This window comes from Taudactylus pleione, unplaced genomic scaffold, assembly GCF_031769625.1.
Source record: "Taudactylus pleione unplaced genomic scaffold, aTauple2 ptg000533l, whole genome shotgun sequence".
NCBI classification, from domain to species: Eukaryota; Metazoa; Chordata; class Amphibia; order Anura; family Myobatrachidae; genus Taudactylus; species Taudactylus pleione.
In genome coordinates, this window is record NW_028284935.1 from 4,327,829 (window position 1) to 4,348,920 (window position 21,092).

Sequence of the window (21,092 nt, forward strand, 5' to 3'; positions counted from 1 at the left end):
TGCATGTAAGCTTGATGAGTCCGTGTCCCAGTTTTAATCACCATGAATGTAAATGTTACATGAGCTTTTTTAACTGACCAAATCCCATGCTGAGTATTTTAAACTTACAGCTCATTATGCCCATAACAATATGCTTTGCTCTGTCAAGAACCTGATTGTGCTGCTGTGTTCAAAATATCTTTTTTTGTCTAACAACACAAAGACAGCGCTTTAATCCCTCCTTTTTTTTTTTTTCTCCCTTGCAAAAGATTTTGCTTTTTTTTTTTTTCTGAGTGGGCCGGAATGACACTGCGAGATAATGCCCCCCGATACGTCAATCCGCCATGTTTACATCCCGCCGTGCTATTAGCTGACCGCCGCATCTCTGCAAAAAAAATAAGAGAGCATTTTGGTCTTTTTGAATTGTAAAGACCAGGGTTAAGCTTTCTCTGCACGAAATATAATTAATATATATTATTTTCTTGCTGCTGATAAACTCTTTTTTATTATCCCCATTTTATTTCAGCTTCAAGCAGCGGCCAGCGAGGGAACCGGAGAAAAACAGCGTCGGAAATCTCTGCAAGCAACAGACAAAAGACAAAAGGTTCCTGTATAGATTTATTTTGCTAATTGTATCTTTAAGCTGTAAAGTGCTTCTTTATGCCTAAAAAAATGCAATTGTTTCCATTGTATAGCAAAATCAATGTCTTCTGTCTGGGAGGCAGGTATCTATTCTCTGGATAAAAACGCCGAGCTCATTTGGTATTTACAGTGTTGGTAAAGTATTTTCAAGTAAGAACCCAGTGACAATGTGAATAGAAAATGTAATGACTTTTTTTTTTTTTTTTCCCTGCAAACCTATTATCTCGGCAGTGCATTAGAGTATAATCTATGAAACATGTGTCATGCATAGGAGTCTAGAAGTTTGTCAATCTATATGTTTATCATTATGCGACGCTCCAATCTCCGATTATTTGCCATCTGGCTGTCATCGGGAGAATAAGCCCAATCCGCAGTATATCCCCCATGTCTCCTGTGACATTTATAAAAGTGCCACATAGCAGTCCCTGGCTAGGTAAACAGGCTAGTTACTAATTCAGCAAGGCAACCTGGAACGCGGAGATAAGCAGACACCTTTTAAGATAAAGCTATACCTTGTAGCCTGCATACCCAATGAAGACGGAAATTAAAATAATGTTTTTGGGGGAGGGAACCAAACGGGTTAATCAAGAAGCCCTAACAGAGTCAGAATAAATGTAAGTGTATAAATAGTGATTTGTTGCGTGACACTTGTCCGGATGTGAAATCTTTTAACCTTCTGGAATAGGGATTTAGAACGAACAAGAAAACAGCGGCTCTCAAGGTCTTTAAAAGTTCAACAATGTATATTGTTTAACTTTTAAAGACCTTGAGGGCCGCTGTTTTCTTGTTCGTTCTATATATATATATATATATATACATATACATATATACACAGTATATACTGTATATATATATACTCATATATACATACATTTATATGTATACACACATATATATGTATGTATATACTGTATATATATATATATATATATAGATATATGTATATATATCTATATATATATATATATATATATTCCCCTTTATTTCCCATTTAGTCCTAGCAATGTGCATAAATTTGCAGCAGAAAAAGGTTAACACTGATTTCTAAGACGATTGAGGGTGCAGAATGCTCGTCTCCAGTATATCACTGTATTAGCGGCTCGCTGAAAGTGGTTTGAGGGCTATATTTAAAAGAGTGGCCACGGGGATCTCATGGCAGCTGAAATTATGCGATGGAATGTAAAAGCCAGCACTCAGGGTAATATGCATATGTATCATAAGTATTTATTTTTATCCCTTGCGAGATAACACTGCAACAGGACAAAAAAAGTACAAACTAATTTAGGAGGATTTATACGTACAGCTGGCTTTAAAAGCAAACTCCAAACTCTATTGCACCCTCACCCCCACTAAATAACAGAATCTGGGGGACAGGACTGTTGTGATTGTGGTAATCTCAGCCTCCCAATGCACAGTGGCTTCCTGTGCCCGCTTTACAGGAACAGCACAAACTGAGAGTGACGGAACCTCCCCCTCTCTATATTTTGAGTATAACATGCGTTTTGGGGGCATTTATTCGTAATACGTTTGTTTGCATTTTCCCTTCAGCTATTTGTACTAAGGGCCTGATTCAGACCCACTTGCAAGCGGCTGTCCGCTCGCAAGTGGGTCGATGTTGTGCACTGCGCATGCGCCAGACGCGACGAGCGAAGGACTTTCCTTTGCTCGTTGTGTCTGATCAAAGGGGGCGTGCTGTCGATATTGATTGACAGCACGCCCCCTTTGGTGGGCGTGCTGGGGGCGTGCCTCCCTGACGGGGGCGTTCCCAAGGGAACGCCTACCGTCAGAAGCCGGCCCCACTGACATCACTAGTGATGTCAGTGGGAGTGATTTTGGCTCTGATAGAGCCAAAATCACTCCGGGCCTTGCGGTTGAAAACCTCAACCGCAGGCTCCGGCTCGCAGTGGCGATGGTCGCGATGGTCAAGACCATCGCGGCCATCAAACTGCACGCTCGTATAGGCTGTGGGTGGTGACCCACAGCTATACGAGCGTCCAGGAGGACGCTCCATAATTATGGAGGGCGGCCCTCATTCAGAGCGTGTGCTCTGCTCAGAGCGTACGGCTCTGAATGAGGGCCTAAGTGTCCTGTTTAGGAGGAGTGCAGAGCAGTATGTGATATTTAGTTATTACATGATATAACATAGCTCTGCCGCCAACACAGATGTGGTGGAAGATTTTGGCACATGGCAGATATAACGATAGAGCCAAATGGTAATGACTCATCCTATAACCAAACGTGCGCTTCTTCACTACAACTCATCCTCCAAGCACACCCATTGGCTGCTGAGCTAATCATCGGAAATAGGGAGAAAATAATGGAAATGCTTCTGAAACCTGGGCTCAAGTTTGGCAGAAAGGGGTAGCGGGGTGGTCATTGAATCCCGACTTTATTGAAGCTATTAAATACAGGTATCTAGTGTTCTAACCCTTTGAGCTTACATCTAGAACGATTGACTATATATGGTGTCATTGTTGTCTTATTCTCAGCTCATGGGCTTGGCGGGGGAGAGAGGGGAGACTTGAGAATGATGCCTCTTGTCGCCTAGTGACTGGGAAGCAGGATCCGCAGGTCAAACTTTGGCGTCTTTCTCAGTGATAGGTCTATGCCGGTGACCCCAATAGCAGAGTTCGTGCAAACTGGTAAATAATGTAATGAGTGAGTTATAGTGTTGGGCACTGGGTTTTAGTAGATCTCAGAAGCTTTGGGTTATGGCAGCCCCATGCAGACCACCCTACTTTCTCAGATGAAGCCTCTAACATTAAACATTTACATCATATCTCGCACCAAAAGCATAGGGTAGCTTTTCTGCACTAAACAAATATTAGGACACATGAGTATTCGACAGGGGGGGGGGTTAGGGGTTAGGCCGCCCCTAGGCACAATATTATTAATCAAAAACAATGGGCGTGCTACGGTTGCAGTGGTGTGGAACAATCGACTTGTTCTGATCGTCAATGGAACATTATACCAACCAACAGGATTGGTTAAATGAATCATAATATTCACACACTAAGAGCACCTACATCATTGTGTGACCTACAGTAGGGAAGACCTCCTGGTACAATGTTTAAGTGAATGAATATCTTCAAATGTAGACAACGCGTTTCTCACCATTTGTTTGCTGCACAGAGAAGCCCTGACATTCCTGTCCTGTAGGAGCACATGGCCGGCTCCACCTCTCACAGTAGAACACGCAGAACACTGAGGCAGGATGCCCCATCCACACCACTCACACAGCAAACAGTTACAGTACCACTAGGGATGTGCGCCGACCCCCGTGTTTTGGATTTGGATCTGTACAGTGTCTCCTTCAAGGTTTTGGATCTGGATTTGGTTTTGCAAAACCACCCTCAAGTGTTTTGGTTTTGGATCTGGATTTTTTAAAATAAAAAATAGCTAAAAAGTTTTAAAATTATGTCATTTATGCAATCCAAAACCCGAAATTCGGATTTAGAAATCCAAATTCCGAACCGCAAAAAAAAAGATCAGAACCGCGATCCGGATTTACCCGGATCTCCTCAGGAGATTAGAACCGCGACTCGTATTTACCCGGATTCACGAAATTCGGGTGGATTCGGATTTCTGGAGAACCGAACCGCACATCTCTAGTTACCACCACATTATTTTTTAACGCTCTGTGTGAGATTAATTTTAATATCCATTATTTCATTATTTATTGTGGGTTGTTTACTAAACAGAGTACAAAGTTGTCAGACTTTATTTGGGGGTATTGACACCTCCTTACTGACAGGCGCTCCCTCCTAATGGATAGAGTCCCAGAGCGTGACGAAGGGCTCATGCACATTCCCCTCCCCCGCCTCTTGCTGTGCGCATGCGCAGTTACACTGCCGGCCTGTATAAACTTTCGCCGCAACTTATTAGTGGCGAAAGTGTTAGCGATAGGGCTGGGATGCCGCTTCGAAAAGCTGAATTGCAAATTTAATACCAAGATAACAGGGACCGTCAAGGGGGCTTTATAGTGATAGTTAAAATACTATGGGCAGGATGTACTAAGCATCACATCCGCGATGCCGTACATAACGCCCTTTGCCCGGTACATCCCGGCGATAATATTACCGGTATGTACCTAGAAAACCGCAGTGGATAGCTCTCTTGGTAAGAGCTGCCCTTTGCGATAGCGGAACTTCCGGGGTTTATGACCCAGAAGTCCCTCTGGCGTCCTTCTGCACATGCGCAGAAGAAAGCGCGCACGGCGGGGAAAACTGGGAGGGATCCGATTTCTGTCCTTCGTACATCAAGCCCTATTGGTGCAGGACATGCAGCTATAGTTCTGTTTACATGGACGTAGAAGTACTGTAGGACGTAAATACTGTAGGTATTCAAAAGGCCCCTGAGCAAAAGTTTGTAATTGCCCCTATGCAGGACCGGCGCTACCACTAGGCAAACTTAGGCAGCTGCCTAAGAGCGCCGGCCACTGCTGTGTTGTGTAGTGTGGACCACACATAAGTGCAGTCCGCACTACACTACTAGTAACAAACACACAGCCGCCATGAGCTCACTCATGAGCTCCATTTTCCGGCTCTTGCAGTGGGTGATGGGTGAGACGTCATGCAGTGCGAGCCGGCCCGGGGGGACAGAGGAGCGGATATCGGAGCGGGGATTAAGGTAAGTGGAGTTTTTTTTTTTCGACGTGTGTGTCTGTCTGGCCCTGGGATCACTGCTGGGGGGGACACGGACTACTACTGGGGGCACTGCTGGGGGGAAGACTATTACTGGGGGCACTGCTGGGGCGGTCTACTTCTGGGGGCACTGCTGGGGGGGACTACCACTGGGGGGCACTGCTGAGGGGGACTACCACTGGGGGGCGCTGCTGGGGGGGCTACTACTGGGGGCATTGCTGGGGGGAACTACTACTGTTCTATTTAATGTGCGTATGGGGTATGGTAGGACTTTTAACAATATGCGATAGCAATGCAGATGCACGATGCTAATAATTGCATATAGCATCGCACACAATGGTTTCATGCTGACGACGCAAGATGGCGTTGTCAGGGGCGACACAAAATGGCCCGATATTAATTCAAGATCTGGTCTCAGCCAATCATCCGGCTTCGACACACTATATAAGAGGGACTACTTCTGGGGTCATTATATAAGGGGCACTGCATAAGGGCACCACTACTGGGGGGCACTGTATAAGGGGCACTACTGGGGGCACTGCATAAGGGCTTGTGTAGCTATCCGAGGGGGGGGGAGGACGCAAGGTTGAAAAAATGCCTTGGGTGCCAAGAAACATTGCACCAGCCCTGCCCCTATGTGCCACCCAGTGGTGAAAAATGTGTATAACACATGTATCTTTGACAAGGAAGATGGGCCCCCCTAAGCTCTGGGCCCCATAGCAGCTGCACCTTTTACATCTGTGGTAGTTACACCCATGCGTAGAAGTTTCCTGTTATAGTCAATGGGTGGATTGAGATCTTCTGCATCCACTGAAAGGTAATACTACCTTACAATTAATAACCAAGGCATTATTTTGTGGGTCACAGTGTTAGCACTTATAGCACCTACAGTCAGGTGCATAGATATTGGGACATTGACAGAATTTTCATATTTTGGCCTCTATTCACCACCACAATGGCTTTGAAATGAAACAAACAAGATGTGCTTTAACTGCAGACTTTCAGATTTAATTTGAGGGTAATTACATCCAAATCAGGTGAACGGTGTAGGAATTACAACGGTTTCTATATGTGCCTCCCACTTTTTAAGGGGCAAAAAGTAATGGGACAAACTAAACAATTTTAAATCTAACTTTCACTTTTTAATACTTTGTTGCAAATCCTTTGCAGGCAATTACAGCCTGAAGTCTGGAACACATAGACATCACCAGACGCTGGGTTTCATCCCTGGTGATGCTCTGCCAGGCCTCTACTACAAATGTCTTCAGTTCCTGCTTGTTCTTGGGGCATTTTCCCTTCAGTTTTGTCTTCATCAAGTGAAATGCATGCTCAATCGGATTCAGGTCAGGGGATTGACTTGGCCATTGCATAACATTCCACTTTTTAGCCTTAAAAACTCTTTGGTTGCTTTTGCAGTATGCTTCGGGTCATTGTCCATCTGCACTGTGAAGCGCCGTCCAATGAGTTCTGAAGCATTTGACTGAATATAAGCATATAATATTGCCCAAAACACTTCAGAATTCATTCTGCTGCTTTTGTCAGCAGTCACATCATCAATAAATACAAGGTAACCAGTTCCATTGGCAGCCATACATGCCCACGCCATGACACTACCACCACCATGCTTCACTGATGAGGTGGTATGTTTTGGATCATGAGCAGTTCCTTTCCTTCTCCATACTCTTCTCTTCCCATCACTCTGGTACAAGTTGATCTTTGTCTCATCTGTCCATAGGATGTTGTTCCAGAACTGTAATGGCTTTTTCAGATGTTGTTTGGCAAACTCTAATCTGGTCTTCCTGTTTTTGTGGCTCACCAATGGTTTACATCTTCTGGTGAACCCTCTATATTCACTCTTGTGAAGTCTTCTCTTGATTGTTGACTTTGACACATATACACCTACCTCCTGGAGAGTGTTCTTGATTTGGCCAACTGTTGTGAAGGGGTTTTTCTTCACCAGGGAAATAATTCTTCTGTCATCCACCACAGTTGTTTTCCGTGGTGTTCCGGGTCTTTTGGTGTTGCTGAGCTCTCCGGTGCGTTCTTTCTTTTTAAGAATGTTCCAGTTAATTTGGCTACACCTAATGTTTTTGCTATCTCTCTGATGGGTTTGTTTTGATTTTTCAGCCTAATGATGGCTTGCTTCACTGATAGTGACAGCTCTTTGGATCTCATATTGAGAGTCGACAGCAAATGATTCCAAATGCAAATGTCACACCTAGAATCAACTCCAGATCTTCTACCTGCTTAATTGATAATGAAATAACGAGGGAATAGCCCACACCTGTCCATGAAATAGCTTTTGAGTTGATAGTCCCATTACTTTTGGCCCCTTAAAAAGTGGGAGGCACATATAGAAACCGTTGTAATTCCTACACCGTTCACCTGATTTGGATGTAATTACCCTCAAATTAAATCTGAAAGTCTGCTGTTAAAGCACATCTTGTTTGTTTCATTTCAAAGCCATTGTGGTGGTGAATAGAGGCCAAAATATGAAAATTCTGTCAATGTCCCATTATTTATGCACCTGACTGTATTTAAAGGATGACACCCTACAGAGCTGTACACCGGAGTGGATATCTATTAACCAGGTCTATAATGAATTGTGTAATACAGTAATAATGTCTCCTTCAGGGAATCCTGAAGACCAAGGTAGATTTGTATGAAGTTACCCAGGATACAGCAACATGTTAGCAAACATGTGTGCCATAACTACTGTACATATGTTACTACACAGCTGATCTGCCGTATATAAGGAGAGTGAAAATGAATAAATCTGTCAATATGAATCTCTAAAGGGAGAGTGGAAGCATAGTCATATGTGTTTTCATGTGCACTAAAGTGCTATAACAGAGTATAATTGTCTAGAAGATAATTTAGGCATTGGCTGTTTGTTAGAGTGACAGCTGTTAAACTTTTTATTCTATAAACGCGCCTGGGAGTGAAACGACAGGGTCATTGGTATATTACTGGTATATTGACAGCATCTCATAAATTATGCATGTATTACCCATTACTCTGCTGACACACACTTAATGAGAGATATCACAGACAGCTATATCATCGCGTCACATGGAAAATGATGTGTACAGTTATCATGTTGAGATAATTTTACTATCTCAGGTGACAATGATAAAACCATGTACCTGCTGCTCCCTCTTTAGACAAACAGAATTATCCTCCGCAGTAAGACTCTCACCAATCAGTGCACTGTAATTACTTGCCTTGTACAGTGATAGAATCAGTATAGTTGGAGAATATTCGGGATTAACCCTTCTCTTGGAAATCTTAAACATTAGGGTGTAATTCAACTCAAAACTACTTTTGCCTAATTATAATTATTACGTTGGATGCTTCATTCTACTGGGATAACTTCCAATATGAGACATATGATTTCTCACAGGAAATTGCCTGTTGATGACTCACAGCTATACTGTTGCTGCCGTTTAACAAAATCTGAGCACATGACCTCCCTTAGCAACAGTTGTTACATCTGAAAAGTATCCAAGCAGTCCACAGTCTGTTTCCATGGCAACAGGTGTTGCTAAGAAAGGTCAGTTAGTCACACTATATTTGCAGCACGGCACATCATTAGCTTTTAACAGGTGATTTTATGCACAAGTCCTATAGTAAGTACCAGTAGATTGCGGCACCTTGCATAATTATTTTCAGGATTTTCATGAGGCAGATTTCTTTTTAAACTGCGTTATCCTTTAACTACTTCTCGCCCACTGTCATTACCTTCAAGTCCAAGGCAGATAGACCTTGGGCTGAGTGTCACAATTACTTCTATTTAAAACAAAGGAGGAAGCTGATGGCCCGTACAAAGGGTTGAGAGTCTCTCTAACACGGTTTAAGGGGGGTATTCAATTAGGTTCGAAAAGTCAGTTTCTGCAGAAAAGTTTCGCCGGTTGACGTCAATTCGCCAGGCAAAAACTTTTCCCTGTATTCAATTCCAAAGACTTTTCGCCGGTGTGGAAAGTCAATGCATTGGAATAGGCGAAAAAGACTCGCCTATGAAACCTGTCGAAAAAAAAAGTGCAGATTTGGGGTTTTGGGGTGCAAACTTGCAGGAACCACCCAGCACCCTTGGGATAGTCCCCCAAAGGTAAACTGGGTAAAAAAAAAAGTTAAAAGAAAAACGTGGAACACCCCAAAAAAGTACTTTCGTTTTGGGGGCAAAAAACCCAAAGTTGATGGACAAACTTAAAAATTAGCTAAATATACTCCAGGGGGGGTCCCCAAGTATGCCCCAGGAGTTTTTAAGATTGCAGGTGCTTGCTGCAGGTGGATTTTTAAAACTTCACTTTAGCAACTTCAAAATATGCTAGCACCCATTTTCATGTACCCCAAAATTGCTGGGACTACTTATTTCCTGCAAAAAAAACCTGATAACTGCTATTCTTCACCACTTGTTCGAATACGCTAATTAGCAGCTACTGAGAGCATTTAAGTACCCCAAATACCTTCAGTAGGGTTATTCGTGGTATCTATAGTGATCCCCAATGTCGGTGCATCTTTTGGGGGGTGTCAGGCTGATTTCCCCAAATCTGACAGCACTTTTCACTGGTTTTCGAATTCGCCGGGTTCCGTTTTTGCTGTTTTGGAATTGAATACAGGGATAAGCGGGGACGAGTGCAGTACTTTTCCGCATGCAAAACCAGCAATGACGGCGGAAACTCCGGCATATGAAAAGTCCAGGACTTTTCGCACCTAATTGAATACCCCCCTTCGAGTTGTGGGGAGTTTTGTATTAAAGAATGATAACATAAATTTACTATAAATCTCCAAATCTGTCAAAATAAATTTTATTACAATATTTTTCAGAATTGGGGAAAAAAAACACAGAAAATAGAATTTTATCTTTATTTATTTTTTCTCCGCCTTTTCAGAAGACATTTCCTTTCTCCGCGCTTTATTATTATAATAAATCTGCCAGCAGAAGCTGGAAGTCGTTTTGGGCATCACACCACTCTCTCTAGAATTTGTCTCCCAACCTCTGCCCCGTTCTGCTCTGAGATCTGGCAGACAGAGGCGCTAAGTCTGCCGGGATTTCAGTTTTTATGTTTATATCTATTGCCTACATTTTTGGAAAACAAAAATACAGCTCCCAAAACGACGAAACTATTTAAAAATACCTAGAGTACATACAGTATTAGAGATGTGCAATTTAGTTTTCCTGAAATAAGAACAGACCCGAACTTTGGGGTACCAAGTCGAATTGAATCCTGCTCGGAATCACTTTGGGGTTCCGAGTTGAACTGAGTTTGGATTTAGAAACTAAACTCGGGTTTCGGATTGCATGTAAACAGGTCCAAATGACATGATTTCAGCTGCTTTTATTGATTTTTTTTTAATCAATTTTTATAGATTTTTAAGGGATATAAATCCGAGCCAAAACCGAATCCAAATCAAAACACTTGAGGGTGGTTTTGCCGAAACCAAAACACGATGATGAATTAGAACTAAGGCCCTGATTCAGAGGCGCACGCTCACTCTGAATCAGGGCGTCCCTGTTTTTTTTTTGACTGGCCTCCAGGCCGCTCGCACAGCTGTGGGTAACCACCCACAGCTTGTGCGGGGGGCCTGCCGATGGTCGCGATTATCTAATAGAGCAGGAAGTCCACTACTGACATCACTAGGAACGCCTTCAGGAACTCCTCCGTTTGTGCAGCCACCCCCCCTCCACGCCTACAAAACGGGGCGAGCTGTCGATCAACATCGACAGCCGCCCCGTCTTGTAGCAAGCTCCGGGGCTCGCGATTGCGCAGTGCGCACACCGCGCACGCGCAATGGCCCACCATCGACCCGCTATCGCGTGCGGGTCTGAATCAGGCCCTAAAACCAAAGCATGGTGGTCCACGCACATCTCTAGTATAGATTGTACAACCTAGACAGACTCTAAAGAGTAAGGGCTCTATTCATTATGTTAATTATCGGACAACATTATTGTTACATTGTAGCTCGATGCATTGCTCCAGCGCGGAGACAGCTGATCTGAAAGTCAGCTGTCTCTCCGAATCGCTTCACTGCACCTTTCGAAGCAATTCATCTTTTCACTGCACCTTTCTGAGCAGTGACAGTAGTACGCATTCGTGGCCTACAGGTCACACATGCGTACAAGAGCCCCAGCGTACAGACGGACAAGGGCCTACTACTAAGGGCACTACAAGAGAGGGGACTACTACTAGGGGACTACCACTGGGGGCACTGCATCGGGGGACCACTACTAGGGGCTCTATATAAAGGGCAATACTGGGGGTACTGCATAGGGGGGACTACAACTGGGGCCATTATTTAAAGGGCAGCGCATAAGGGGTACCACTATTGGGGACATGGCATGGGGGATTACTACTGGGGGCACTATATAAGGGGCACTGTATAGGGGGTGCCTGGTATTTAGGAGCAAATTGCTGATCATCAGTTACTCCCATATGTTACCAGATTTTCATTCCAACCAATCAACTAGTTGGATGGTTGGACAGAAAATCTTTAGATGTGTACCCAGCTAAAGAGACAGATTTATACGCATCTCTCCCTTAAATACCCCTAGGCCACCCCCCATGAACATTCATTGGCTGCCTAAGACCAGCTAAACTTAAAAGGGCACTAACCAGGGGCCTGATTCAGAGCCGCACGCTATTTGCGGTCGTTCGTTCTAAAACAAGGGGTGGCTATTCAAATGAACCGTTCGCTAATTGCGGTCTGTTCACGCCTCTAAGTCTGAACGAGCGAGCAAAACTTGCGGTTGTAATTTTGAAAAATACGCCCCCTGGCCGCTCGCATCCTACGTCATGTCCGCTATTTGTTAGATTAATCGAGCACATTGAACAGCGTATGAACTGCTCGCTATTCTTGTGGCTGTTTTTTTCAACCGCTATTTTGCGAGCAGTTCGGGGTAAAAAAAAAACAAGTGACGTGGTCAATGACGCTGCTGTATTAATTATGCACTCCCTTAAAACGCCCATTTTGACCTTTAAGCACGCCTGCGATCTAATTCCACACCCCCGTTTTCAAGCACCTTCCCCTGTTACCACCCACATACGCCTCCTTCTGTCACTCAAAATAGCAGGCATTTGCTATTTAGCGAACACACGATTTTCGGCTGCACTGACTGGTTCGCGCATGCGTATTACAATCCGTACGCATGCGCAGTTGTGCGAACATCGGTCAGAACGAACGAGCGGCCGCGTACGAGCGGCTCTGAATCAGGCCCCAAAACCATATTAAACTGGCAACACTCAAAACACTTGTGGTTTAATGTCTCTCATGCCTAATATGTCAGCCTTCGGGCTTACTTCTCCATATGTAATAGAATGTGAGTAAATGCTAACTCACCCAAATCTCGCATCCACCGTTCTCGCTGAGACACAACATGCCCCCTAGATGTTTCTAATGTTAAACATACAACTCACTGGATGTAATAGGCAGCGAGTTGTAAACTCGCCATAAAAGCTCGCCAAGCAATAGACTGTCTCCAGGCCAGCGAGATGGATGAAATCTGACCTGTGAGTCCTGTTAGTACATAAGCAACTGTTTAATAAACACATTCAAAGGCTAAAGAAACCAGTCCGCAAGCCATTACACTCCAAAAAAAAACACTTCTGTTATGCTTTAATGATAATAATTTTATTTTAAATACATTTGCAAATATAGTTGTACAACCATTCTTCATGTAAAGTGCTCTTGTCCTTTGGTAAATGCCTGAAAAAAAGAAGTTTGATGGCTAATTATTTGTGAGTAATTTGATAGATGTGGTGTAATGCATGTTCTATAGCTGTTACATTTTTAAGTTAACCACAATTTTTATGTTCAATTTTTTTTATTTTTTTATTAAGTTGTGTTCTGCATGGTTTTTGGCAAATTAAAGAATTACAAATTTGAGCCTACACTTTAATGTTTATTAATGTAAGTGTATTTTCTAGAAATATAATATTTTTAAATCACACAACAGATTTAATTCATGTCTTTTGAGTGCTCCTGAGCATCTGTTCCTTTTTACATTCCCCTCCTCTGTATTAAAGGGTTATGGACTTCTATATCCCAATGCATACAATCAGTGGTGGCTCCAGAGGTGGGGCTGCTGTGCAGTTCCAAAATTCAAATAGGGGATCCACACCAACTGCCACCCCAAACGCTGCCAAACATCACCGGCCAGGACTCACTGGCAGTTGGTGTTTACTCCCTTATTTGAATTTTGCACTGAGCCCCACCTTTGGAGCCACCACTGTATACAATGCTATCTGTCGTGAAAAAACCCCTGTGTATAGATTGTGCAAACACACTGGAAGTCGCAGGAGACTAGCATTGGTGGCTTCTTAATCCCTACTTGCCTACCCTCCCGATTCACACCGAACCGCGTCATTTTGGCCCCATCCCCTGCTTCACAATGCCGGGGTTATCGGCATTTTGTAGGGGGACGTGGCCAAAGTGTTGTGAACGCATGGCCACGCCCCCCCGCTCCGCCCACAACAGCCGGCCATGCCCCCCCATTTTGCCGGAAGGGGCAGCCAGATCGGCATCTCTGTCTTAATCACAGCTTATTACATCCAGCGATTTACTATGCAAACTCTCTGTGTGTTCCTGGCGAGTTTAATGTAGGCTAAAACTTGCCGACAGCACAGGGAAGTACAGCATAGCGCAGTGCCTCCTCAGGACGGGCAACCGTGTGCATTTCTGGAGCATCCAAAGCCCTCACTGGGTGGGGCGGGGTTGTGTGGGCCACTGCAGCAACGATCATTGTTGCAGCTTGCCGTTACAGGCACCCTGCTAGCCAGTAGCAAGTACCGTGGGGCAGCGATGGTTCCGCCCACAGATCCCTGTGCCCTGGGTGACGGCACTGCTTGCACACCATCCTAGTTACACCTCTGATTACATTTACCCCTTAGTTTGCCTGTATGTGATACCATTAGCATACTGTCCTAAAGATGTGGGGGGTGAGGAACTTCAGGTGTTTGTAACTGAGGAAGTATCACACCTGCAGCAGACTGTCAGGTTCATTCTATACAATCTGCTCTTCCATTGAGCTTCATACATAAAATGTTCTGTTTTGGAATGTAGCTGTTCTTGGTTAATAATAATACATTTGTTTATTCCTCATGTACAGTAGTTTGGTAGCAGATGTCCAGGCCTTGGCACTACTGCCATTCTCATGATACGGCCTCCTGTCTGATTTTGAGTCCTGAGAAAAATCTCAGCAGTGGCAGCTTGACTAGTCAGCACCACTTGGCAGACTGGCGCCAAACGCAGCCATTAAGACCCGTTGCAAATGATGTCATGTACAAAGAAGCCCTCTAACTACAGGGGTACATGCATAGTTGCCAAGTCCGCTTATAACAAGCGTAATTGGGCTTCTTTTTTTGCAAGTTGCTTCTTTTTTTTGGAAGTAGCTTGTTGCTTGTGTTTTTTTAAGGTTGCTTGTTTTTGGGCTTATTTTTGTGTGTGCATTGCAGAGGCACCCCTAGAGGTAAGTAAGTGTGTGTTTTACACTGGTAGTAACTGAGAGAGGGGGGAAGGTTGTGTCTGGGGAATAGAGGGAAGTGGCCAGTGGACAGGGTGAAGTTGGAGGGGGCACGCATGAAGGAGATATAAACTAGATGATAGAAATGAGGCAGGTGTACATGGGGGGAGTTAAAATTACTGAGGCTGTTATAGTGAGGGGATAATGGAATTAGACAGGTGACAGGAATGAAGGAGGTAAAGAAGAGGGGTAAGAGGAATGGGGAGTCAGGTAAAGGAAAGGTGGGTACACAGTAGACGATATATCGCCTGATCCTGCTGATTGGGCTGACATATCGTCCACATCGGCCAGTGTGTACCCACAATGCATGACTCTGCGCACTCCTGTGGGTCGTCCATCGGGGTCATCCATCGGCCTGCATGTAGGGCCGATGGAACGACCCAGATGCCGACGCTGGCATAGTGGATGCAGTCTGTGCCCGACATATCGGACATTTGGACACCACATCATGCAGTTTGTATCGACCGCCCGATATATATTGCGTGGTCGGGCGTCGCATCCTTGGGTACACACATCGGCAAGTGTGTACCCAGCTGAAGACTGGCAAGGGAATGAGGTATGAGAAGAGGGAGGAGGTAACAATATGGAGGCTGGTGTAGAGGGAGAAAAGCAATATAGGCAGATAAGGCTGTGCACACACATATTTAGGTTAGAGAAGAGGGGGATAAAGGAAGTTAGGCAGGTAGGCAGGTAGAGAGTGAGGACAAAGAGACACCCCCATAAATTGGGCTTTTTTATTGGGCTTTTTAGGATTGGGTTGGGCTTGTTTTTTGCTTATAGGTTGCTTGTTTTCCATTTCAGAGTTGGCAACACTGGGTACATGCCCTACCCCTGCCAGATCAGGTATCATGGGTTGGAGAAGTCAAAGTTATGTGATCTGCCCTAGAGACGCTGGGGGCAAATAAACACACATGAAATAGTAGGTGGTAGATCCCCTGTCATCTGCGCACACGGCATGATCAGCAATAAGTCTGATGTTCTAGAGCTCTGCGATTCATGTAGACAGAGTGGACTGTATGCTCTGAATTACCAAATGGTGATCTCTACACACAGCCAAGGGATCCCCGAGACCCCAGACCAGAGAAAGGAACAGCCCTGGCACTACGAGCACATGCAAGAACTCCTTATATGTACATTGGCCAGCAGATGGCAGCAGCTTCGAAACCCTGTTGTCGCTGTAGTCCAACTAGACGCCCAACGTGTAGTCTGTGGTGCGGATGTGGCTATTACCACTTTCATTGCATAAATAAGGTTCGGAGTTCTGCAAATGTGCAGATACTAAGATACTATTTAAACAACCAGGAGAGGTGCTGCTATCAGTATAGCACTTCAACCAGTGGTGTATTAATGCCTAGGGAAATACTTGCCGACTTCTCGGCAGGGGTCTCCAGGAGGGTCCAGGGGAGGGGACAGCCAGGCAGGCGGTACAGGGCATAGCTCTACGATTGAATCATTATGGTGAGTCGTGTCATCAAACTGACATGAGTGAAGTGGATTAGTCAAGCAGGGCCTTGGAGAGCCAGTGTGAATCCCCCGCCCCCCGACTATATTATGCACATGCTCTTTGTTACAGTATTACACGGAGGATGGCGCATAGGCAGATAATAGAAAAGGGGTTCGGAGTCTTAACTATCACCTGTGCTCGTGCCATCTTTCCAGTATATCACACACAAGATGGTGCCATTGGTAGAAGGTAGGGGGAGGACCTGCTGCAGAGATACTGTTCTAGGGGAAGGGTGCGCGGTGCAGGCCCTCCTTGACTCAGGATCCCACGTGCCCCCATTATAGATACTGTACGCCAGCGACTTCAACAGAGAAAGAAATAGCGAAGACACAACAGCAGCTTAGCCTGACAATAACGGCTGAGCGGTCGCGTGGCTGAATGCTGTTAGATATTTGTAACAGAGATCCCCTTTAGAGTTAATATCCTCTGCACTTCCTGACTAATACAGCTCTTTCCCTGTTTTACAATATTATTCCAGGCTAATGAGTATGAAAGTGTAGTCATGGCGCATTAAATGCATTTCACAATTACCGCCAGATGTTTTGTCTTTGTGACCATTTAAAACACGCTGTATTAAAATTAGCGTCTAAATAAAATTGTATTTGTGTTATCCTGCAATTAGATTAGTAATTGTGCTACAGAGTGATGAGGTCTCTGCCGTCGCTGAAAACTGTTTTCTGTTTAAGAGAGAAAAAAAAAATGTATTTTATTTTCTGTGGTAGATAAAAGTGAACTAAACGATCAGGCAGGTGGTAGCTCAAGGCGCAGAGATTGCAATCAGGGCCCGGACTGGCCCACAGGGCTACAGGGGAAATCCCTGGTGGTCCTCACTGCTTAAGGGCCACTCCCTTCTCTAGGGGCCATAATCCAGGCTGTGCACTTGAGTTATACATTGTTATTCTATCAGAGGGTCAGTAATCTGCTGGAGCAGGACCATGGATGAATACGGAATAATGAACCTTTTCATCTGCAATTGTAGATATGAAGTTATTGGGCCATTCATTAAGAAGGTAAAGTAAGGGCACACTCGTACCAGGCCCCAGACAGGCACAACATGGAGCCGCGAATGGCAGACTCACTGTTCCAGCCGCAGCCGCCGGGACCCATAGCCACTGCACAGCCCTAGCTCCAGGTCCCTTGTAGCCTGGCACGGGAAGCGCTGGGCTCTTCCAGGTGGCTCAGCTGCGGCCCGGCTCAGGCATGACCTTTAACTCTGCAAGGCAGCGACGTGACATCATAGGTCACGTCGCCGCACGTCTTCCTTGCCTGGGCGGAAGTGGACTGAACCCCGGGCGGCCGCCAGGCAGGCTGCAACACTGCGGTGGGAAGGAGTTGCGGCTGCCGTTAGGGATCGGACTGGGGACGGTTGAAGGTGACAGGGCCTGGGGGCAGAAGGTGACAGGGGCTGGACTCTGAGGAAGGTGAGGGAGGCTGGGTGCAGAGGAAGGTGAAGGAGGCTGGGTGCAGAGGAAGGTGACGGGGGCTGGGCAGAAGGTTATAAGGGCTGGAAAGCAGAGGAAGGTGAAGGGGCAGAGGAAGATGAGGGAGGCTGGAAGAAGAGGAAGGTGAAGGGGCAGAGAAAGATGAGGGAGGCTGGGGGAGAGGAAGGTGAAGGGGGCAGAGAAAGATGAGGGAGGTTGGGGGCAGAGGAAGTTGATGGGGGCAGAAGGTGAGGGGGGCTGGAAGCAGAGGAAGGTGAAGGGGCAGAGAAAGATGAGGGAGGCTGGGGGAGAGGAAGGTTAGGGGGGCTGGGGCAGAGGAAGGTGAGGGGGACTGGGGCAGAAGGTGACAGGGGCTGGAAGCAGAGGAAGGTGGAGGGGCAGAGAAAGATGAAAAAGGATGGGGGCAGAGGAAGATGAGGGAGGCTGGGGCAGAAGGTGACGGGCTAAAGGGAGCAGAGGAAAATGAGGGAGGTTGGGGCAGAGGAAGGTGAGGGGGGCTGGAAGCAGAGGAAGATGAAGGGGGCAGAGAAAAATGAGGAAGGTTGGGGGCAGAAGAAGTTGATGGGGGCAGAAGGTGACAGTGGCTGGAAGCAGAGGAAGGTATTGGTGCCTGGGAACGGAGGAAGGTGATGGGAGCAGAGCAGAGGAAGTTGATGGGGGCTGGGGCAGAGGAAGGCTAATGGGGGCTGGGGATGGAGGAAGGTGATGGGGGGCTGGGGGCAGAAGGTGATAACGGCTGGGGACTGAGCATGGGGGCTGGGGATGGAGAAAAGTGACAAGGGGCTTCTGGGCTGAGGATAGAGATGAGAGGCTGAATTTGAGGAAGGTGATGAGAGGCTGAGGACTGAGGATGGCTGGCTGCAGACACCATCCCTCCTACCCCTGAGGCATCCAGAGCAGTGTCATCAAGAAGACCTTGCAAGAGACATCAGACAAGAACTACAGCCTGCTTCATCAGTGACAGAGGGACAGTGTGGTAAATCATAGTGTATTTTAACTTTATTTAAAGGCTGGCATATCTTTCAGTTAACATTATCTTGCTTCACATATCACACATACAGGGGAGGAATGTGCGGGATCGGGGGTGGTGGTGACAAGGTGGGGCCCAATGAGACATCACTGTACAGGGCCCCGAGATTTCTGTTGCTGGCCCTGATCCCTATACACCAGTGTCACAGATATCCCTTGCTTACCTTCTGCTCGCGGAATGGCCCGTTGTCCTCATACACTAGTACCACAGATATCTCCTACTTACCTTCCTCTGGTGGAATGGCCCGCTGTCCCCATACACTAGTATCACAGATATCTCCTACTTACCTTCCTCTCCCGGAATGGCCCGCTGTCCCCATACACTAGTATCACAGATATCTCCTACTTACCTTCCTCTGGCGGAATGGCCCACTGTCCCCATACACTAGTATCACAGATATCTCCTGCTTACCTTCCTCTCCCGGAATGGCCCGCTGTCCCCATACACTAGTATCACAGATGTCTCCTGCTTACCTTCCTCTGGCGGAATGGCCCGCTGTCCTCATACACTAGTACCACAGATATCTCCTGCTTACCTTCCTCAGGAGGAATGGCCGCTGTCCCCATACACTGGTATCACAGATATTTCCTGCTTACCTTCCTCTGGCGGAATGGCCGCTGTCCCCATACACTAGTATCACAGATATCTCCTGCTTACCTTCCTCTGGCGAAATGGCCCGCTGTCCCCATACACTAGTATCACAGATACCTCCTGCTTACCTTCCTCTTCTGGAATGGCACTCTGGACCTCATTCAGAGTCGGTCGAAGCGGCCGCATGGTCGTACGGGAAAAGGGGCCGGATATTCAAATGATTCCCTCGCAAGTTGCGTCCCTAAGTTCGGATAGGTAGTTGGCCGACCAAGGGGAGGAAGCGGTCGGAAGACAAAAAATACGCCCCCTTCTCGTACGCATTGCACGTCATCTCCGGGCATATAAGGATTAATCGAGACCATCGGGAACCATCGGAACTGATCGTAGAGGTTGACCATACCCTCTTTTAAGCTCTACGATCACGTCAGTGTAAAAACCTCCCATGTCACATGTGCCATGACGCTACTTTGTTAATTATGCACTCCCATAATCCGTATGCATTCCCATAAAACGCTGTTCGCATAATGAGGCACGCCTGCGTTCGGATCTCCACTCCCCCGTTTTCAAGCACCTTCCCCTGTTACCACCCACAAACGCCTCCATCTGTCACTCAAACTACCGACCTGGCTGTGTTCAAGGAGAGAGAAATTTCTGATCATAGCGGCTAGTTTGCGCACGCGCATTGCAAACTTTACGCATGCGCAGTATAGCGAACAGCGGTGGCGTAGGACCGTGCGGCCGCTTCGACCGACTCTGAATGAGGTCCTCTGTCCCCATACACTAGTATCACAGATATATGGGGACAGATTTCATCAAGCTCGGAAAATACAATATGTTCGGAGCTTGAGTGCGGGGGCATTCGCCATTTTCAGATAGTGGGTGCACCCGCTCGGGGCTCGCAACCCGCTCCTTCCCTATGGGAAAGAGTCCCGGGTTGCGAAGAGGGATCCTTTCGGATCCATCCGGACGTCGGGGCTCTTGTGCGCATGCGTGACCTGTAGGACCGTTCGGACCCAGATAATTAACATCATAAATAGACCCAATTGAGAGGTGCAAGGGAGGTCAATTGTGGTGCTGGCAACAACACTATTTGGATCTCAGCATCTGCAACTGTGGTTTGCCTGTGCAGCGATATCCTTGTATCGGGCTTTACAACTTTTTACCTTGCAACAGGCTCCTCTTAGTGGGTGCTCTCCCCAATGGAAGCCAATATTTATCAATTGGAAAGTTGGTTGACAGTAATTCCTATAATGAGGTTATAAGCAGTTCTGGATTTTCTCTATTTTAAACTGGACATCAAACCCTTCATTATTATTTCATGCTTTTTTATTGGAGTATATTTACTAATTCATGAATATTGCACATATGAATTGTTAATTTTAATTATATTTTTATGCATACCTCTGCAGATTAATTATTAAATTATCATAATCAATTGAATATTATTGTACATGCGCTCTCTTTAATATGATAATTTATTTTATTGTATTGATTATTTTAAGTGTTGTTTTATAAAGCAATCCAGAATTGGGAGCTGCAAAGTTTGAGTACGCATAACATAACTAAACATGTATTATTGACTGTGTGTTACTGCAGTGTAGTTTCCTCTATATTCACCTTTTATTAATCATATTTTGTAATTAATATTCATGAACTTTAATGAGAGAGTGAACAGCCCATGTACTGGCAGGAGCTCACTCACTATGCCCCTGAGAAACATCCTGTGACATCATTAAATTGC

The 21,092-nt window shown here is 45.7% G+C and overlaps 1 protein-coding gene across 1 annotated transcript in view; it reads left to right on the forward strand.

Annotated features, from left to right (window-relative positions):
* GFRA4 (GDNF family receptor alpha 4) overlaps positions 1-21,092 on the forward strand; it is a 482,549-nt gene that overhangs the window by 367,395 nt on the left and 94,062 nt on the right. Inside the window, exon 2 of the mRNA XM_088450886.1 lies at positions 506-583. Within this exon, the coding sequence (XP_088307012.1) occupies positions 506-583 (78 nt within the window). The remainder of the gene's footprint in view (positions 1-505; positions 584-21,092) is intronic.